The sequence below is a fragment of the Macaca mulatta genome, chromosome 12 (assembly GCF_049350105.2).
Source record: "Macaca mulatta isolate MMU2019108-1 chromosome 12, T2T-MMU8v2.0, whole genome shotgun sequence".
Lineage (NCBI taxonomy): Eukaryota > Metazoa > Chordata > Mammalia > Primates > Cercopithecidae > Macaca > Macaca mulatta.
Genome location: NC_133417.1, coordinates 26035311 through 26053308, shown reverse-complemented (window position 1 = coordinate 26053308; position 17998 = coordinate 26035311). Strand labels below are relative to the sequence as shown.

The 17998-nt window shown below is 46.3% G+C and overlaps 1 protein-coding gene across 5 annotated transcripts in view; it reads right to left on the bottom strand.

Annotated features, from left to right (window-relative positions):
* Nucleotides 1-17998, bottom strand: part of MGAT5 (alpha-1,6-mannosylglycoprotein 6-beta-N-acetylglucosaminyltransferase) — a 336921-nt gene that overhangs the window by 11614 nt on the left and 307309 nt on the right. For all 5 annotated transcript variants that reach the window (XR_013401979.1, XM_015109959.3, XM_015109960.3 and 2 more), the window contains exons 15-16: nucleotides 14856-14930; nucleotides 1377-1534 (exon numbers count right to left, since the gene is read on the bottom strand). Coding sequence is in view for 4 of the 5 variants with exons in the window: in XM_015109959.3 (XP_014965445.1) it covers nucleotides 1377-1534; nucleotides 14856-14930 (233 nt within the window). In the remaining variant the exon portion in view is untranslated. The remainder of the gene's footprint in view (nucleotides 1-1376; nucleotides 1535-14855; nucleotides 14931-17998) is intronic.

Here is a 17998-nt window from a genome sequence, read left to right as displayed (position 1 = left end):
TTGCTTGAACCTGGGAGGTGGAGGTTACAGTGAGCCAAGTTCACGCCACTGCACTCCAGCCTAGGCAAAAGAGTGAGACCCTGTCTCAAAAAAAAAAAAAAAAAAAAAAAAAGCATAGCTCACACCCCTACTCATGAGAGCTTCCCTGCAGCAGGCAGGACACAAGAGGCCACACACTCTCCCTACAAAGGGTTTTACACCACATTTACGGATAAGACGACTCACAGGAAACAGGCCAACTCAGACCATGGTGCACAAATAACAACAGTGGCTAACAGCACTAACAGGCGTGAAGCCAGAATAGGGACAGGTGAGCCCTGAGCCCCAGGTCCACTCCACTTCCTAAACATCCTCTTCAAGCCTGGAATGGTATACCTGCTAGATTGAATATCTGGAGTTGGGAGAGCAGGGTCTTATTATTTCTGGGCTAGTCTCTTGGAGAAAACACCTAATCATAGCTACTAAGGTGGTGGGTGGGTGGGGAGGCTAGAAAATTATGCAATATGTGGACCATGGTGGGGTGTGATAAACATGGAGAGAATGGATTCAGGCCTGTCAAGGGTCATGGGTGAGAGGTCAGAAGAAACCTCAGATGGAAATTTGGGAACTGCAAATGCCCAACTGAAAATGTCAATGCAAAGGGAAAGGAAAGGCGCCACTAAGTAACGTAAGCACAAGGTGAGAAATTCAGGGAAGGCGCCTCCCTGTGCAGCCCTGCGCCAGCGTTCCCAGTGGCGACCCACCTCGTTACCAAGGGACCCCGCAGACTCAGGTCTGCTGGGGCCTGAGATGTACCATGTGCCAGTGACCTAGAAGAAACTGCAAAAGAGAATAGGCCGCAGGAGAAGGCTGCTCTTGGAAATTGTTGTGGGCAGTTTTGTGCCAGCTCCTTCTCCATGTTTCTCATTCCTTTCTGACTCCAGGGTTGAACAATGTCACTAGCCACCAGCCCCCTGCACTGCTCAGAGTCTGCTGGGGGCCTGGCTGCCAGCAGGGGTCTGAAGAGCTGATCCATCTACGCCTGTGACTCTGTGCCCACCTCTACTTCCACTGTTCTTGGGGTCAACATTAGCAAGCTGAACACCTCCCACAATCTTCAAACCCAGATACAGTTTTATTGATGCAAATACAACACCCCCATTCCAATTCTAAACACATCATCACGCCAGGTGACTTCATCTCACCCAACAGGAACAGTAACAACACTGGGCTAACTCTCAGGGGATCCTGCTGCAACATACTCCCCTCCCACACCTTATCCCCACAGCCCAGTAGCTTGGAAGTGGAAACCTGTACCTCTCACCTGACTACCCCACAAGGCCAGATGGAGTCTAGGGGCTCAGTCCCCAGCCCCACCCCCACCCCAGGGCACTTACTTCAGCATGTCCTTGTCCTTGTTGAGGTGCTGGAAGAAAGAGGGCTCGCAGATGAGCTGGCTCTCCTGGCACACCTGCTTGCAGGACTGCCCGGGCTCAGCAAGCTTGACCTGCAGGGCACTGAGGGGCGGCCACATCACTTGCCCATGGCAGAAGTCCTAGAATGACAATGAAGCCATCAGCCACAGCGCCAAGGATACAGCTGGGGATCCCCAGCTCTGCCAACCACTCTGGCAATGGGAGGCGGCACACTGGGAGAGCACAGGGACGGGGAAGAGTTGGGAGCCACATGGATGGGCTGGGTTGGGGCTCAGCTGGAATATACCTTCAGGCCAGATCTTGACCTCTCTAACCACCAGCTTACTCAACCTCAAGATGGGAACCAAGAGCACTGCCTTCCACAAAGGGCTCCAGGATGAGAGGTCATACTTATGATGAGCTTGGCACCACGCCTGCCCATGAAGGGTGGCTATTCTCAATCATCACCATCGACACTTTGAAGCCAGGCTATTTAGAGCCTCTGCTCTTCAAGGCCCATCTTCAGACAAACCTCCACCAGCTGGTCTGTTCCCTTCTCTGATTCCAAATGCACTGTGTCTACCCTATCTTGGCAGTTACCTAATATGACATTGTTTCATGAGCGCTACTTTTATCTCAATGGCAAGGTTCTGACGCTCTGAGGTGAAGATCATGCCAAGGAAGACTGCAGACACTTCTGATACCACCTCATATCGTGCTATGTCCTCAGTAGGGACTTAGTGCTGGTTGGTTGAAAACAAGTACAGTAAGTCCTCACTTAGTGTCGTGAATAGTCTCTCAGAAACTGCAACGTTAAGCGAAATGACAAAATAAACCAATTTTACAACAGGCTAATTGATATTAATAAAGAGTTAAGTTTCTATGGCACATTTCTTGTCAAAAAACATCACCAAACTTCTAAATAAAGACCCAAAACACTTCTAATATTAAACATTGAAACAAATGTGAGCTATACATACATTTAAGAAAGACAAATGTAAGTAAGATAAATTATTTACTCAATTTTTGGTGAATCAGTGAGTAACAGCAGTTGTAGTGGTGGTGGGTTCAATCGAGTAATACACATTCGCGAAGTGAAAATTGTAAGGCGTGCCTCCTCCCACCTCGTAATTCACTATCAATCAATCACTAACATGGCACCGCAATCAGGCCTGCCTCCACCAGCTGGTCTGTTCCCTTCTCTCTGATTTCTTGCATGTGTATGATTATCGTAGACTTTATGAAGCTTTTATTGTACAATAATTTGTATCGATTCATTTGTTTTCGAACCCTGTTATTCCAGCTCACGGTCGAGGGTGGCTGAAGCCTGTACCAGCAGCTCAGGGTGCCAGGTGGGAAGCAGCCCTGGACGGAACACGGTTCCATCTCAGGGTGCATTCATATACACCCCCACTCACTCATGCTGGGACCATGTAGACATGCCAGTTCACCTCAGGTGCCCAGCTGGGGGATGTGAGAGAAAATCAGAGTCCTTGAAGAACACCCATGAAGACACAGGGAGAATGGGCCGACTCCACACAGACAGTGGGCCCGGCCAGGAATCAACTTTCTTCATTCGCAACATTATAGCAAAATGACATTATTTGAGGATCTTCTGTACAACATTTCATATATTCAAGAACTGGAGAAATAGTCTAAGTAGCATATGATAGGATGAGCAGGAATATGGCACCCCCTACCAGGAACATGTGTTAAGTGCTCCGAGTTGGGCACAGCCAGTTGACCCTGGGATCTAGAGGGAGTAGAGGAAACCAGCAGGTCTAAGGAGGACTCGGGGGTTAGGAGAGGGCTGGAGGACTGCCCCTGAGAAGTAACATGGAGTACCAGCACCAGGAGTGGTAAGGAAATGTACTTTTTAATGTGTGTCCTTCTGGAGTATCCTACTTTTTCTCACATTTCCTTTCCAGATCTGTGTGGAGGAGTTGATCAGTAATCTCAGGGCCCAGGGCTCCTAGCACTGGTGCAGGCGGAGGAAATGTTTCTGCCCCTCCCTTGTCTGTCATGTAGAATGCCACCACAGGGATATGAGGGTCTCACGCTACCAAGTGGGTCCCTTGGCATGGAGGTGGGTGTGGCACCAGAACAGAGGCTGGCCCAGAGCTGCATCCAGAGGGCATACTGTTGCCATTTTTCTTTTTTTTAACCTTGTGCTTGTATATAGACTTTTTTGAGACAGAGTCTTGTGCTGTCACCCAGGCTGGAGTACAGTGGCACAATCTCTGTTTCCTGCCACCTCCGCCTCCTGGGTTCACGCAATTCTCCTGCCTCAGCTTCCCGAGTAGCTGGAACTACAGGTGTGCACCACCACACCCAGCTAATTTTTGTATTTTTAGTAGAGACGAGGTTTTGCCTTGTTGGCCAGGCTGGTCTTGAACTCCTGACCTCAGGTGATCTGCCCAACTTGACCTCCCAAAGTGCTGGGATTACAGGTGTGAGCCACCGTGCCCGGCCTTGTGTTACTTTCAATGAGCCAAAAGACAGTTAGAAAGAACAAAGCAAAACCCACCCAAGGCTCTGTGGGCAGCTGGCCTTGAGAGCACATCCTGCCTCTTGCTTTTACCAGCTATGTAACCTTTGAGCCTTGAAGAGCAGAGGCTCTAAATAGTCTGGTTGCAAATTGTCGATGGTGATGATTAAGAATAGCCACCTATTTGGGCAAAATACCTAACAGTCTGAAGACTTAAGTTTCCTCATCAGAAACTAAGATGATGATACTGATGATTTCTTAGGGTTATTGCTTCTTCCTATCTCCTTGAAGGAGGAAATGCTGAGAAAGGCATTGCCAGCTGAGAAAGGCAACTGTAGGTTACTACTGGGTTACTTGGTGCTAGCTTCTCTTATAGTCTCCTTAAATCAAGGATCCTGATTCCACCAAGGCAGGCAAACCCACTGCTGCCCTCCACTCATGTGTTCCTATGATAAGCGGACTCGACTACTCCAGCCTGAGTGAGTTTTGGTGGTTAATGAGCAAAATGCTTCACCAAAGAGTAGGCAGGAAACCTAGAACTTGGATTCCTATCAGCTGCAAACAGAATTCCAGGAAGGTCTAATCATTCAGAGATGAAAAGAAACACATTGGATTATTGAGGGATATTAGGATGCAGCTTACTCTTCTGAAAATGATGCACAGTGGGTGAATGGGTAAGCAGAGTGTCCCAGGACCCATACAGCCATGGGCACCACCAGAGACAGACAACTGGACAGGAAGGCCCTCAAATGACTCCTTATATTCATGGTGATTTTGAGCACAATCCAGGCCCCTGTTAAGCCTGTATTGTGGCAAGATAACTTGAGTCTGAATGCTGCTACTAAGGCTGACAGCGTGACTGCACAGACTTGTGGGACCCTGAATGGGGACACAGTGATCACTGGTGGCTGTTGCTTTCTTAGGTGACAGGAAACCTACTGGCTAGCCTTTGACACTCTGCCCATCCCATCGGGACAGTTGTCATCAGACAGGAAGAATGAAAGCACACAGTGATCAATGGAGTTACTGATGATCAGAGCTGAGTGAGGACATGGGCATTTGGAAAAGGTAAAGTGTTTTTTGGTTGTTTTTCTGGTTGGCTAATGCAAGCAACCTTGTTTATATAGTTTGAATATCCCTTATCTGAAATGCTTAGGATGAGAAGTGTTTGGATTTTTTCAGATTTTGGAATATTTACATATAATAAGCTATCTTTGGGATGAGAGTCAAATCTCAACATAAAATTCATTTATGTTTCATATAGATCTTAAACATGGAGGCTAAAGGTAATTTTATACAATATTTTAAATACATTTGTGCATTAAACAAAGTTAAAGTACTATTATGTGTGAAATGTTCCATGGTAGTGTCATATTGGTACTCAAAAAGTTTCAGATCTTGGAGCATTTTGGATTTTCAAATTAGGGATACTCAATCTATAATTCTTTTTTTTTGAGATGGAGTCTCGCTGTATCGCCCAGGCTGGAGTACAGTGGCATGATCTTTGTTCACTGCAACCTCCCTCTCCCAGGTTCAACCAATTTTCCTGCCTCAGTCTCCTGAGTACCTGGGATTACAGGTACATGCCATCACGCCCAGCTAATTTTTGTATTTTTAGTAAAGACAGGGTTTTGCCATGTTGGCCAGGCTGATCTTGAACTCCTAGCCTCAGGGGATTCGCTTGCCTCAGCCTCCCAAAGTGCTGGGATTACAGATGTGAGCCACCATGCCAGCCCACTCAACCTGTAATTCTTTAGGAGCAGTTGGATAACTTCTGCAGCCTTTATATTTTATAATAGAGAGACTTCTAAATCCACATACACCAAGTCATGCGACTGAACAGAAAGAAGCCAAGTGGGAATGTTTCTCTCTGCGTCTTGGATTTGGCTTGACCCAGTCCTGATTAGGCTGGGGAAATGAAGATCCACGAAGGCTGAAAGCTCCTGTTTAGGCTTATGAATCATGACTTGTAAGAAAACTGTGGAAAATCGCTACTTACATGACACCTACAAACAGAGCTGAGGGCAGTATCTCTGTACCTGTTGAGTTTGGAGACTCTTTAGAAACTTGGCTCCTTATTCATGCTCAGCCTCATGGGGTACAGGAAGCAGCACAAAGGTTAACACTGAAGCTAGAGGCCAGGCGCAGTGGCTCATGCCTGTAATCCCAGGGCTTTGGGAGGCCGAGGTGGGCGGATCACCTGAGCTCAGGAGTTTGAGACCAGCCTGGTCAACATGGTAAAACTCCATCTCTACTAAAAATAGAGAGAAATTGGCCAGGCGTGGTGGTGCGTGCCTGTAATCCCAGCTACTCAGAAGGCTAAGACGGGGGAATTGCTTGAACCCGGGAGGCAGAGGTTTCAGTGAGCAGAGGTCGCACCACTGCACTCCAGCCTGGGCAATAGAACAAAAAACAAAACAAAACCCTGAAGCTAGGGCAAAGAGTCTTCCTTTGTTTGACAAGGAGGAAGTGACATGGTGAAGGAATGTGCTTCAAGTTAGAAGGAGCAGATTGGAAGCCTTACCCCACCACAGTGGTGCTTTGGGCGTGTTACCCGGTCTGGTCTCATCTCCTGCTAGTCTGCAGAGAGTGAGGCTAACAGATAGTAAGAAGTGGAGCTGAGCAGAATGCAGCAAATGGCAGGTGCTCCATAAATGCTCCTTTTCCTCCTGTTAGCCCTTCTTGGAAGAGCTGCCTGTGCCCCGTAAAGCTTCCAAGGTATGGCACTGGAGACATCTGCAGAATCTGGGGCAGCCCTAGATGAACGGACATCTTGCACCCTGGTCCCAGCAGGGCAGGATGGCACTGCAAGGCCCAAACCATGGCAAATGCCCTTAAAGCTGCACTGGAGGACTGATATGCCCTGTTTGTTCATTTCTTTGTAAACTACAGCAGCCTCCCCTCTCAAGGTCCCCCTCAACGGGTGTGCTCAGTTCCATCCTGCACATGAACACTGGAGCTCCAGGAACCCTTTCTCGTGCTCCCCAAAAGCATGGACTAGCATCCTCTCAGCAGTCTGTTTTGGGGGTCAACAGAATCAGGAATAGTAAAAATAGCAGCAGGACCTTCTCAAAGCTTGGTGCCACCTGGAAAGTCTAAAGGTGATCACATTGAACAGAAGGAGGCCTGAAGGTGGCAGGAGAAAACTGGGGGTCTGGGTGAGGATTCTGGCTCCCAGCTGTGGGACTTCACAGATGTCTCTTCAGCTCTGCCTGCTCTTGCACATAAAATGAGGATGATGCCATCCGTCCTTCACTCCCTATCTAATTCCTGTGAGAAAAAAATGAGGTGACCGATAAGAAAGAACTTTGTGATGCTAATGTTCCAAGGTTGACCGTTCTTTGCTGCAAGGGTCTGGAGGTAAAAGTTGAGTTGGCTGATTACATACGGTAATTCACCTCCATCCACAAGAGCCATCTTTTGGTCCAACTGCTTTTAGGGCACAATTGAAATGGAAGCCCCTGTCATAGCCTCTTCTCTCCCATAAGTGCCAGTCCCATTGGGTGCTCAGAGAAGGCTAGGCATCCTGTTTCATTCAACTGAAGCACAGGCTAATAAGACAGTGCCAACTTGCCTTATCTCTTTACCATAAGCACTCATTCCTTCATTCACTGAACAAATACTTGCTACTAGGCAGAAAAGCATAAGGGCTCAGAGCTCAGACTGCCTGGTGGACTCTTAACTCCTCCGTTTATTAATCATAATGTGTAACATGCTCAGAAAAGCACCTGACACAAAAACACCATCTGCATGTTGGCTGTCACCATGACTACATGCAATCTAGTGCCTGGAGTGCAGGGGAGGGGATGATGAAGCAGAGGAACCACAAAACCCTGCCTTCATAGGGCTTGCATTCAGTGAGGGAGACAGAAAAACAACAGATAAGTCAATATATGCAGTACATTAAAAGGTGGTAAGTACTCTATAAAATAATGAAGTGAGACTGTTGGCAGAGATGATGTCCTGATAAGGCATCACTGAAATGGTGGCAGCTGGGAAAAGACACGAGGAAGTAAAGGAGTGAGCCACGCAAGCATCTGGGAGGAACTTTCTAGGCAGAGGAACATCTAGATCAGAGGATCTGACGAGGGAGTACATTCCAGGGGGAGCAGGCGCTTCCGGGTACCTTGACAGAGTGTATTATGGGTCGGAAGTAATGGGGTTCAGGAGGGCCCTGGGAGTCAGAGCTTTTCCTTGAAGTAAGATGGAAGACATTGGAGATTTCTGGGAAGAGGGGTGATGGGATCTGCATGCTGGGAACAGACTGCAGGAGCAAAGCCGAAGCAGAGAGACAGGAAGCTGCCGCAATAGCACAGGAGAAAGATACGGGATTGAGACCCTGAGACAGGGCACCTCTATTTAACAAACCCCCATGAAACACTCATGTAAGCTGGCTTTGAAGGTTTCCCCATTCAGTACTTTACAAATGGCTATTAAAGTCTCCCACTGGGTGTTGGAAATACAAACATGAAGGAGACACAGTCCCTGGACTCAGAGGTTCAGTGCGCAGTCTAGTAAGAGAGGCCAAGGCTAAAAAATTACAGAACAGTACAAAACAAATGCCCAAATAGGTTGCGCAGGCCACTTGCAGAAAGGAAAAGATTAACACTAGGGAAGAGGAAAGTGGTGGTAGCAGTCAGAGAAGGCTTCCAGGAGATAGGGAAGGCCATCTGGCTTTTGTAGGCTGCATAGAAGTTAGTAGCTTACCTCTAACATGGCGCTTTGCAGATAGTTGGTGCTGGGAACAGACTGCAGGAGCTGCTCAACTAAACTGAATGTTTTTTGCATCCTGAGGCTTTGACAGCAGCAGCAGTAGAAAAGGAAACTATTCTAACTCAACGAGCTCCTATGCAGGCAGAATGAGATATAAACAGTAATTTCCAATCTGGTTAACAAGTCCGCTTAGAACACAGAACATCTGCATTTTTCCCTAACAATTATTTCAACCAATCACCAAATTTCTCTAAATGTGCTTGACTATCCCGAAATTTCCATGCAGTAGCCATAAACCAACGAAAAGTCTAATAACCAACCAATTTATGAGACAAATGAACACAACCAACCATGAAGAAGAGGTAAGAGCACTGCCTTCGTAAAGAAGGCTAATTAGCAGCCTGGGGAAAACACCATAAAAATACAGAAGGGGACAGAGAAGGGGAAGAGAATGCTCCCTGAGAAAAGCGCTAGGTAGAGGGGCTGCTTGTTTGTGCCCTCTTGGTTTGCTGGGCCAGGGGACGGGTCACTTGTTCAGAGCAAAGCAGAGGAGTGGTAACAGAAGGGCCAGTCAGAGAGGGCTGAGTGGTGTGTGAAAGGGGTCCAGAAACCCCCACCCCACCCCACCCACTGCAGCCATCTCTTTCACAGAGTTACTAATAAGCCCACGAGAGATTCAGTGCAAGTGGATTTTGGTGGGAACCTACATTGTCTGCAACCAAGAACACAGGTTCACATATAAATGTCTGCAGGCAGGATCTAGAGAAAGAAAAACCAGAAATTGGCAAAAAAAAAAAAAAAAAAAAAAAAAAAAAGGTTGGTAGGACAGGTAAGACCATGAAAATGGGGTCTGGGCCCCGTTCGGTCGGCTATTTGAGGGATAAGGCACATATTGGTTATCTGTGTTACAGCTGAGAAATCCAGGGCCTGGCACAGGAAGTGTTCCATTAATATTGAGTAACTGGATTAGCACACCTCAGGTGCCAGGCTGAAACTGACCATTCTTGGCGTGTGTTTTCCCTTAAAACAAAGTGAACTGTGTCCACACATGGCCCCAGAGGTTGTTTCCCAGAAGTGAGTGTGAATTTTTATTTCCACAAAAGAAACAGTGATGGTGCCTGTAAAACTGAGCAGCAGGCGGCAATCTCCATGAATTATCTCTACACATGCAATTCCCATTGAGCAACAAGCTCACCTTTGAAGAGCCGAAACAGAAATCTACCTTATTCACACACTTCTAGGAGTCTATCCAGGAGAAATGAAAACAGGTTGCATGTGAATGTTCACAACAGCACCTACCACATTAGTCAAAATGTAGACATAACCCCAAAGCCCATCAACTGGTGAATGGATAAACAAATTGTAGTATTAATCTATCCATTCATGGAATACTATTCAGCAATAAAATCAGTTCTGACACATTTAACAACATGGGTGAACCCCCAAAACATCATGCTAAGTGAAAGACACCAGAAATCTCCAGAAAAGGCTCATCTAAAAAGGCAGGAAACAGATCAGTGGTTTCCTAGGGCTGGGATGGGAGCAAGGATTGATTGCTAACAGGGACAAATGAGTTTTTTGGGGTGATGGAAATGCTGCTAAACTAGAGTGTGGTGGTAGTTGTGTAACACTAACAATTTGCTAAAAAAAAAAAAATCATTGACTTGCATCCTTATATGCGGTGAACTTTATGGTCTGTACATTATACCTCAGTGAGCCAGTTTGAAAAACACACTTTAGTCGGTTTCTGGGCTCCTGCGGCAACTTGTAGCAAAGGCTTTGAGAGCACCCACATGGGCCAGACATTGTTCTTAGTGCTAAACATTATCAAACTACCCTTTCTTCCACCAGCCTGATGGGTAGGTTGCATTATCCCTATTTCTCAGAAGAGGAAAGAGCACAGAGATGTTAGGTAACTTGCCCAAGGTCAGAAACACAGTGGCAAGCAGAGCTAAGATGTGAACCCAGGCAGTCAGCTGCTAGGGTTCAGTGCTTAATCATTACCTGCCTAGTCTCTCTGGGTACAGGAATGGCTGGGTAAACAAAAGCTATTTATTTCTCAAGAGTAAACATTCCTCAAGCTAGTACCAACCTTCTTCCCTTTTCAATTTCTCCCTCTTTCCTTGCAATCTGTCACCTCTACCATTTCTCCCACCCTTGGACTATCCAGATTCATAACAACATCTACAACACTTGCATCTACAACACTACAATCCTTGCATCTACAACACTCCATAGTGGGCTTATTTTGGGCTCTGATGAATACACATCCTAGGACCTTCAGCTGATTCCACAGCCATTCTTGGAGTTAACTCTTTTTTTACCCTCCATCTCTCCAGAATGCTTTTCCCATGAATCACATAGCTCTTCACAAATTAACATGGCTGTGACCATCCTATACATTTACAGTGTCTTTACAGGAAATAGAAAATAGAACTCAAGAGCGTATGTATGGTTTTAATAAATTAATCTGAAATTGCCATTCCTTCAAAAAAGTCCTGCTATACTCTCTGACCTGAGGCTAATACAAAAGACTTTCCCAAGAAATGCATAACGAAAACCTTAACAAGCCCAGACATACTCAAGATAGGGAACAATGGTGCTTAATCTTAGATTACAAAGAATTTCCCCCTGCTAGAGACAGCATCTCTCTGAGAAAGCTGATTTAAAAGAGCATGCACTCTGAATCAACATTTTTAATACAGTAAAGGAAGCGGGGACATTAAGAGAAAGGAGCAAGTGGTTTTCCTAGATCCAGGAGTCTTTCTCATTGGGTGCCTGCACACAGGGAGGGCTGGGTATGAGGTGGGCTTCCTGCTGGCAACTGCTCAACTGCACACTGAAGCCCGGAGTGCCCTCGATTGCTGTCTGTTGGCTCCCTCTGGTTCCCACTGCCTTGGCTGAGCGTGACGGACAACCCTGAAAGGTTTCTGGAGCAAAAGCTTCTGTGTTCTCCTTGCAGATCACATGGAGAACTCTGAAGGCAGATATCAGCCTAATTAGGGCTGCAGGGCTCCTACCATCCAAGGGATGGGAAGCGCCTCCTAGGAGCTGCAGGCTTTCTTGTTCATACCAGGAAAACTTCCTCTCCATCCTCGCTGCCCTTTGAAGATACTCGTCTAGTTGCAAAAAATAATGAATACTCCAACCTATAAAACACTGGGGTCTGGAGCTAAAAGAGGTAGAAGACTCAATCTGTGAACCAATGGGATCTTGGCTTCCTATCTTCCTTCTGGCATCAGGGGAACATTCTGGGTTTAACAGAATCTCTGAGATAAACTCAAAATAGGCCCCCTTTATTGCTCATTTAGGAGCATTTGGAGAATGTTTAATAAAAAATGCCCCTAAAACCAGATTCCTGGAATGATTTTTCTAAGCACCAATCTGAGAGTTCCACTGCCCCTTAGTCTGCAGCAAAGCCTTTCTTTAGCTTCCTATTATCCCAGAATCAAACTGGAATTCTTCAGCTGAGCCTCAGCATCTTTTCACATTCTGTAATCTCCTCCTCCAGCCTGGTCTCTTACCTCATCCCTCTCTTCAGTCAAGTGCCTATCATTCCCCATGACATTTTCCCCACATCTCCAGGCCTTTATATCTGGACTTGTCCAGCCTTCCATCTGTGCTACCAGTTTGCCTTCAGGACTCACCTCCTGCAAGATGCCTTCGGATACACTCTACCATTTCTCCCCCATCTTCCCTCTGCAGGCTGGGCCATATGATCCCAAAGCATCCTGTTACTTCACTATTACCAGGGTGAACCTACAGCAGTGGCAGTTACTGCCTGTGGACTTGGCTGCCTTCTCCATGAAACTTGCAGCTACTTGAGGGCAGGGATGGGGACTTGGAGATATTCTCCTCCCCAACTGACTGCACAGCCCATGGCATGCTCCAGCTGACAAATATTCAGAGTAGAGGAATGATCAACAACAGCAGGCAAAAAAGAAACCTCTGGATTTCTGTGAACTGCAGATCTCTGCAGAAAGGCCTATATGGTGGGGGTGGGGGGTGTGCAGTTTTATTAGCATGCTTTCCAGCAAACAATTTTGGTAACATATATTACACAAATCATAAAGTCCAGGATGAGCTTCCTGGTTCCTGACACACAGGAATAAAAAGCACACCCTCCCTCCCTTCCTCCTTCCTTCCTTGTTTCTGTCACCTGGAAGTTACTGTGCACCGACCATGTGTCCAGCAGGTTACTAGGGATACAGAGGTGAAGCCAGGTGGAGCCTCTGCATTATGGAGCATTTAGCAAGGTCTATTTGGGGAACAGGACCTTCCTGTTTGAAAGGAAACGCAGCAAGACTTGCAGAGGACCTGATAACTTTTAAAGACCAGCTGGGATTCCTGAGCCTCAGGGGAGAAATAAAAGCCTTCAAATAAACCTGATCAAGAGTCATTTATGCCTGGCGGTTGGGTAACTATTTTCCCTAAGAGGAAGTGGAGACAGGCAAAGAGGGTTTCAGCAGAAGCTGCAGGGATCCTAGTATGATCTCAAGAGAGCCGCCGAGATGGTGGCAAGAGCTGTGATGTCTTAAGACCTACAATTGAAGGAGGCCCTGCAACTCTTCCCTGCAGCTGCAGGAAGGGTGAGCAGCCCTTGATGATGTAAGAAGATGGGAAGCAAAGCTCTGGACACCTTCTGTCTCCTGAGGTCCTGGTAAGCACTGTTGGTGCAGACTTGGCCTCATATCAAACCAGTATCAATTCTTGATTCCACAATCTGTGAGCCTGTAACTGTGAGTCTTGGTTTCCACCACCCAGATAATGGGGTTACTACTACCACCTCCTGGAATTACTGTGAGAATTAAATGATATATTATGATGTGTCAGGCACATGCTGGCACAAAATCTGTATGGATGTGGTTGCTAGAGTTGTGATGATACTATCATTCTGGTGTCATATAAAGGCTGAATGAGATAAAGATTCAAATGGTTTCTCGTGAAACCAGATAATTATATTAAAAAGTAGTGTATTACAATACAATATAGCATAATGTATTAAATAATCAACAGTACCAGTTTGCATTTATTGAGCACTATGTATGTGCCAGGCTCTGTTCTAAGCACTTTGTACGTATTAGCTCATTCGATCCTCACATCAGCCCTATGAAGTAGGTCCTATTAGCATTATCCTTATTTTACAGACAAGGAAAGTAAGGCATAGAGAGGCCAAGTAACATGCCCAAGTCATATAAATAGAAACACATGGTGCCAGGAGTAAAACCCACATGGCCAGGCTGCAGAGCATGCCCTCTTGCTGCTAACAAAAGCTCAGCGTATCAGACACACCACCCCAAAGGATATGACCAAGGCTCCCAGCTCCAACGGCAGCACCCAGGGCTGCTGGCTGCTCGCCACAGTTTCAGTCTCCTCAAACCACCAACTCTTCCTTTGAAGCCCACCTTGGGCCTACTTAGATTTTCAATACACCATTTCTATTTTCAGCTTGCACCATCCTCATCCCCTATTGTGTAAAGATCCCTTGATTGCCTTAAAAATGCTTTATCCTTTAAGAAGAGCACCTTATTTCTGGAATCTAGTCAAAGAGTTCATATTCTCCTACCCACAGGGGTTCTGAGTCTGTCTATTTCTAGCTCTGTGTTGCTTTTGAAGTCCAAGGAATTAAAATGCTATAAAATGACAGCAACAGGCTCCTGGTCTTTACTTCAAGGAGCACATGCTGCAGTTTCCCAACTTTGTTGGGGAAAGTGGGACTCTTGGCACCCTCCTTGGCTTTGTCCTGCTTTTTATCTGTTTTATATACTTATAAGGTTTCATTTGACAAAGGGTCCTGCTTTCCTCTAAAAAGTCCTTACATTTAGAACTGCTGAACATGTTTTATTAAAATAATGCTTAGAAACAGCTGGTTTCAATTCTTGCCTTTCTTAAGGTGACAAATGAAGATGGGGCAGGACCAGAAAGCTGTCTGACCCCTCCCGTCCCAAGTCTTCCTAATGGGTCTCAGAACCCACTCAGGGCACAGACCCTGAGGGTCAGGGGAATCTTCACAGTAATCATCCCATCTCTCTTGTAAGTTTCCATTTCACCTTACATGTCATCAAGAACATACCTACTCCAAGGGAATACTGGTTCTCTTGGGTGACCATGACAGTGCTACTATTATCCAGCTCCTAGAGTCTCCCAAAGCAGGAAAATAGCCACAGAAACACAGTGAACTCTTAAGTGTTCTTGAGAGCCCTATGGGGTCACAGGAAGCAGTACACAGCAAAGACAGACTGACTTCTGATAAGCCTTACCTGTTTTTCAATGAAAGCATTGATTCTCTGTAGCATCCCCTCACATGTAAATTCATATGGCATGTATGGCTCAATCTGTGGAAACAGAACATGATGCCATGAAGGAGAAGGATAGAGAACATGTAGCATCTCCCTAGTCCTCTGACTCACTCAGTATATGGGTGCTAACACCAGGAGGCGGCCTCATGAGGGTTGACTGTGGACTTGCAAGTCGTGATCTCACGCTGATCCTTACTAGGTGTGGGACTCTGAGCAAACGACTTGCCATCTCTAAGTCTCAGGTTCCTCATATGTAAAAGGATGATATGAAAAACTCACCTCTTTTAAGCTGCAAAGATTATCTGGGAGAAAAAGGGTGCTTAGTTTAGTGACTAGCACCTAGTGGGCATTCAACAAAAGATGGAAGTTACCACTTGCTAGCAGGTAAGTTCCACAGGGCAGAGTCCATGCTGTTGGGTCATCTTTACATTCTAGTGGTGAGCACAGTGTGGCACATGTAGGAAATTAGCAAACATCTGTTGAATGAATGCATGGTCACTGCTCTAAGGCAACAATGAGCAGGTGAAGGATCTATGACAGTGACAAAAGCATTGGTCTGTATTTGTAGGTGAGGTTAGCCTGTACCCAAGGAGCTCAGGGTGCAAAAATAAAGTGATAAAGTGTCGCAAGGAGTTCAGCTAGGGGGTCCTGGGAGGCTAGAGGGTCAAAGCAGACTTCTACTCATGCTGGGCTTTTAAGGCAGGCTGTGAGTCTAGTAAGCCCAAACTGGGGAGGGCCAAGATGCTGAAGACATCCTTGGGGAACAAGTAGTGTGGTCTCTAACATGAAAGGACAGCAGGTAACTGCAGCTCAGTATTATGGTAACTGGTGAGACGAGGTGGAAAATTCACTGAATTTCCAGAAAAGCCTTGAGATTTCTATACTAAAGAGCCTCAATTTAATTTGAGGGGAGTAGGAAACTCTAGAGGATGCTTCATTAGGGTAGAGGAGGCAGTCTTATCAATATTGTGACACCTTAGAGAAGGGGAAGAAATGTGGGTTTGATCTCTGCTGCACAGTGTCTGCCAACACTATGAGGCCTGTGTTTTCAGGAGTATTACCAACTTAAAATGGAAATTTCATTTGGGAGAAAATCACCAGCAATATAGTCTATTATTGCTTCAGGGAGCTCAACAGCTCCTCTCAGCAATAGCGTAGACTGGGGTGGTGGGGCAGGGGGCGCACCTTCACTAGCTACCTCTAAAGTCTTTGCTGGAATCTACAGGGTGGAGAACTAGGCAAAACATCTATAGTTGAAGCTTGCTGAAAATGGGACAATGAACAGAAATAACATTCCTTAGTGGCAGCCAAGGAGTTGGTCTCAGGGCATTGTCTCCCCCTTTCTTGTGTGCCAAATCACACATTACATTGAAATCTTCAACAGTGATTTTCAGAAATTTTAATTGTCTTCAAATGCTGAACGAATGCACAAATGTGGGCCACAGTGGCCTACAGCTGTCTGAATAGAGCTAAAAGAGGCTGAGCCGTAAATACTGTAATATCATGCAGACTATTCTACAAGAAAAAAGAGGTCACTCTATTCCTAAACAGCTCATCTCTGAAGATCTCAAAATACTCAGAAGAATTGACTTTCAAGTTCTCAGTTTGTTCCTTGTCAACTCAAGCTTTTGAACTTACTGTTCCTTCTCTAACCCAGACACAGCCCTTCACACAAAATGCAAATTTTTTTCTTTTCTTTTAAAAGATGTTTAGTCAACCCAAGGGTGACTCCAGAAGCTTTCTATTGCTGGCCTAGAGATAAGTTTCCTCTCAAAGATTCATAGAAGGAACGATCTAAAACAAAGAACGTGGCATATCTGGGTTCATTTATCAGTGTTAAAGCAGGATTTGTATAGTGAAATAAACATCTATGGTCATCTTTCATGAGATGAACAGATTTAGTTATGTTAGGAAGCATGCCGAGTACCCAAGTGCCATTCCAACAACATTTCCAAAGGGAATCCATTAGAAAATGAAAGAAAGTTAATTCAAAGTGTTCAAAGCCAAAAACACAGAAAAATGGCTCTTCCTCTGTTCTCCTACCAACCCAGCCCACTTTAACCAAAGGTATGTTGACTCATTCATTGCTTTGGGGCCGTTCACTGTTTTAAAGGATATGAAGCAAACAATTTTCCTATACAAGAAAAGCAAAAGGGAGGGAGAGATGGAGGGATGGAGGGATAGAGAGATAGAGGGATGGAGGGATGGAGAGATGGAGGGATGGAGGGATGGAGAGATGGAGGGATGGAGGGATGGAGAGATAGAGGGATGGAGAGATGGAGGGATGGAGGGATAGAGAGAGAGATGGAGGGATGGAGGGATGGAGAGATGGAGGGATGGAGAGATAGAGGGATGGAGAGATGGAGGGATGGAGGGATAGAGAGAGAGATGGAGGGATGGAGGGATGGAGAGATGGAGGGATGGAGAGAGAGAGGGATGGAGAGATGGAGGGATGGAGGGATAGAGAGAGAGATGGAGGGATGGAGGGATGGAGAGATGGAGGGATGGAGGGATGGAGAGATAGAGGGATGGAGAGATGGAGGGATGGAGGGATAGAGAGAGAGATGGAGGGATGGAGGGATGGAGAGATGGAGGGATGGAGAGATAGAGGGATGGAGAGATGGAGGGATGGAGGGATAGAGAGATAGAGGGATGGAGAGATGGAGGGATGGAGGGATAGAGAGAGAGATGGAGGGATGGAGGGATGGAGAGATAGAGGGATGGAGAGATGGAGAGATGGAGAGATGGAGGGATGGAGAGATGGAGGGATGGAGAGATGGAGGGATGGAGGGATGGAGAGATAGAGGGATGGAGAGATGGAGAGATGGAGGGATGGAGAGATGGAGAGATGGAGGGATGGAGGGATGGAGAGATAGAGGGATGGAGAGATGGAGAGATGGAGGGATGGAGGGATGGAGGGATGGAGGGATGGAGGGATGGAGAGATAGAGGGATGGAGAGATGGAGGGATGGAGGGATGGAGAGATAGAGGGATGGAGAGATGGAGAGATGGAGGGATGGAGAGATGGAGGGATGGAGAGATGGAGAGATGGAGGGATGGAGAGATGGAGGGATGGAGAGATGGAGGGATGGAGAGATGGAGAG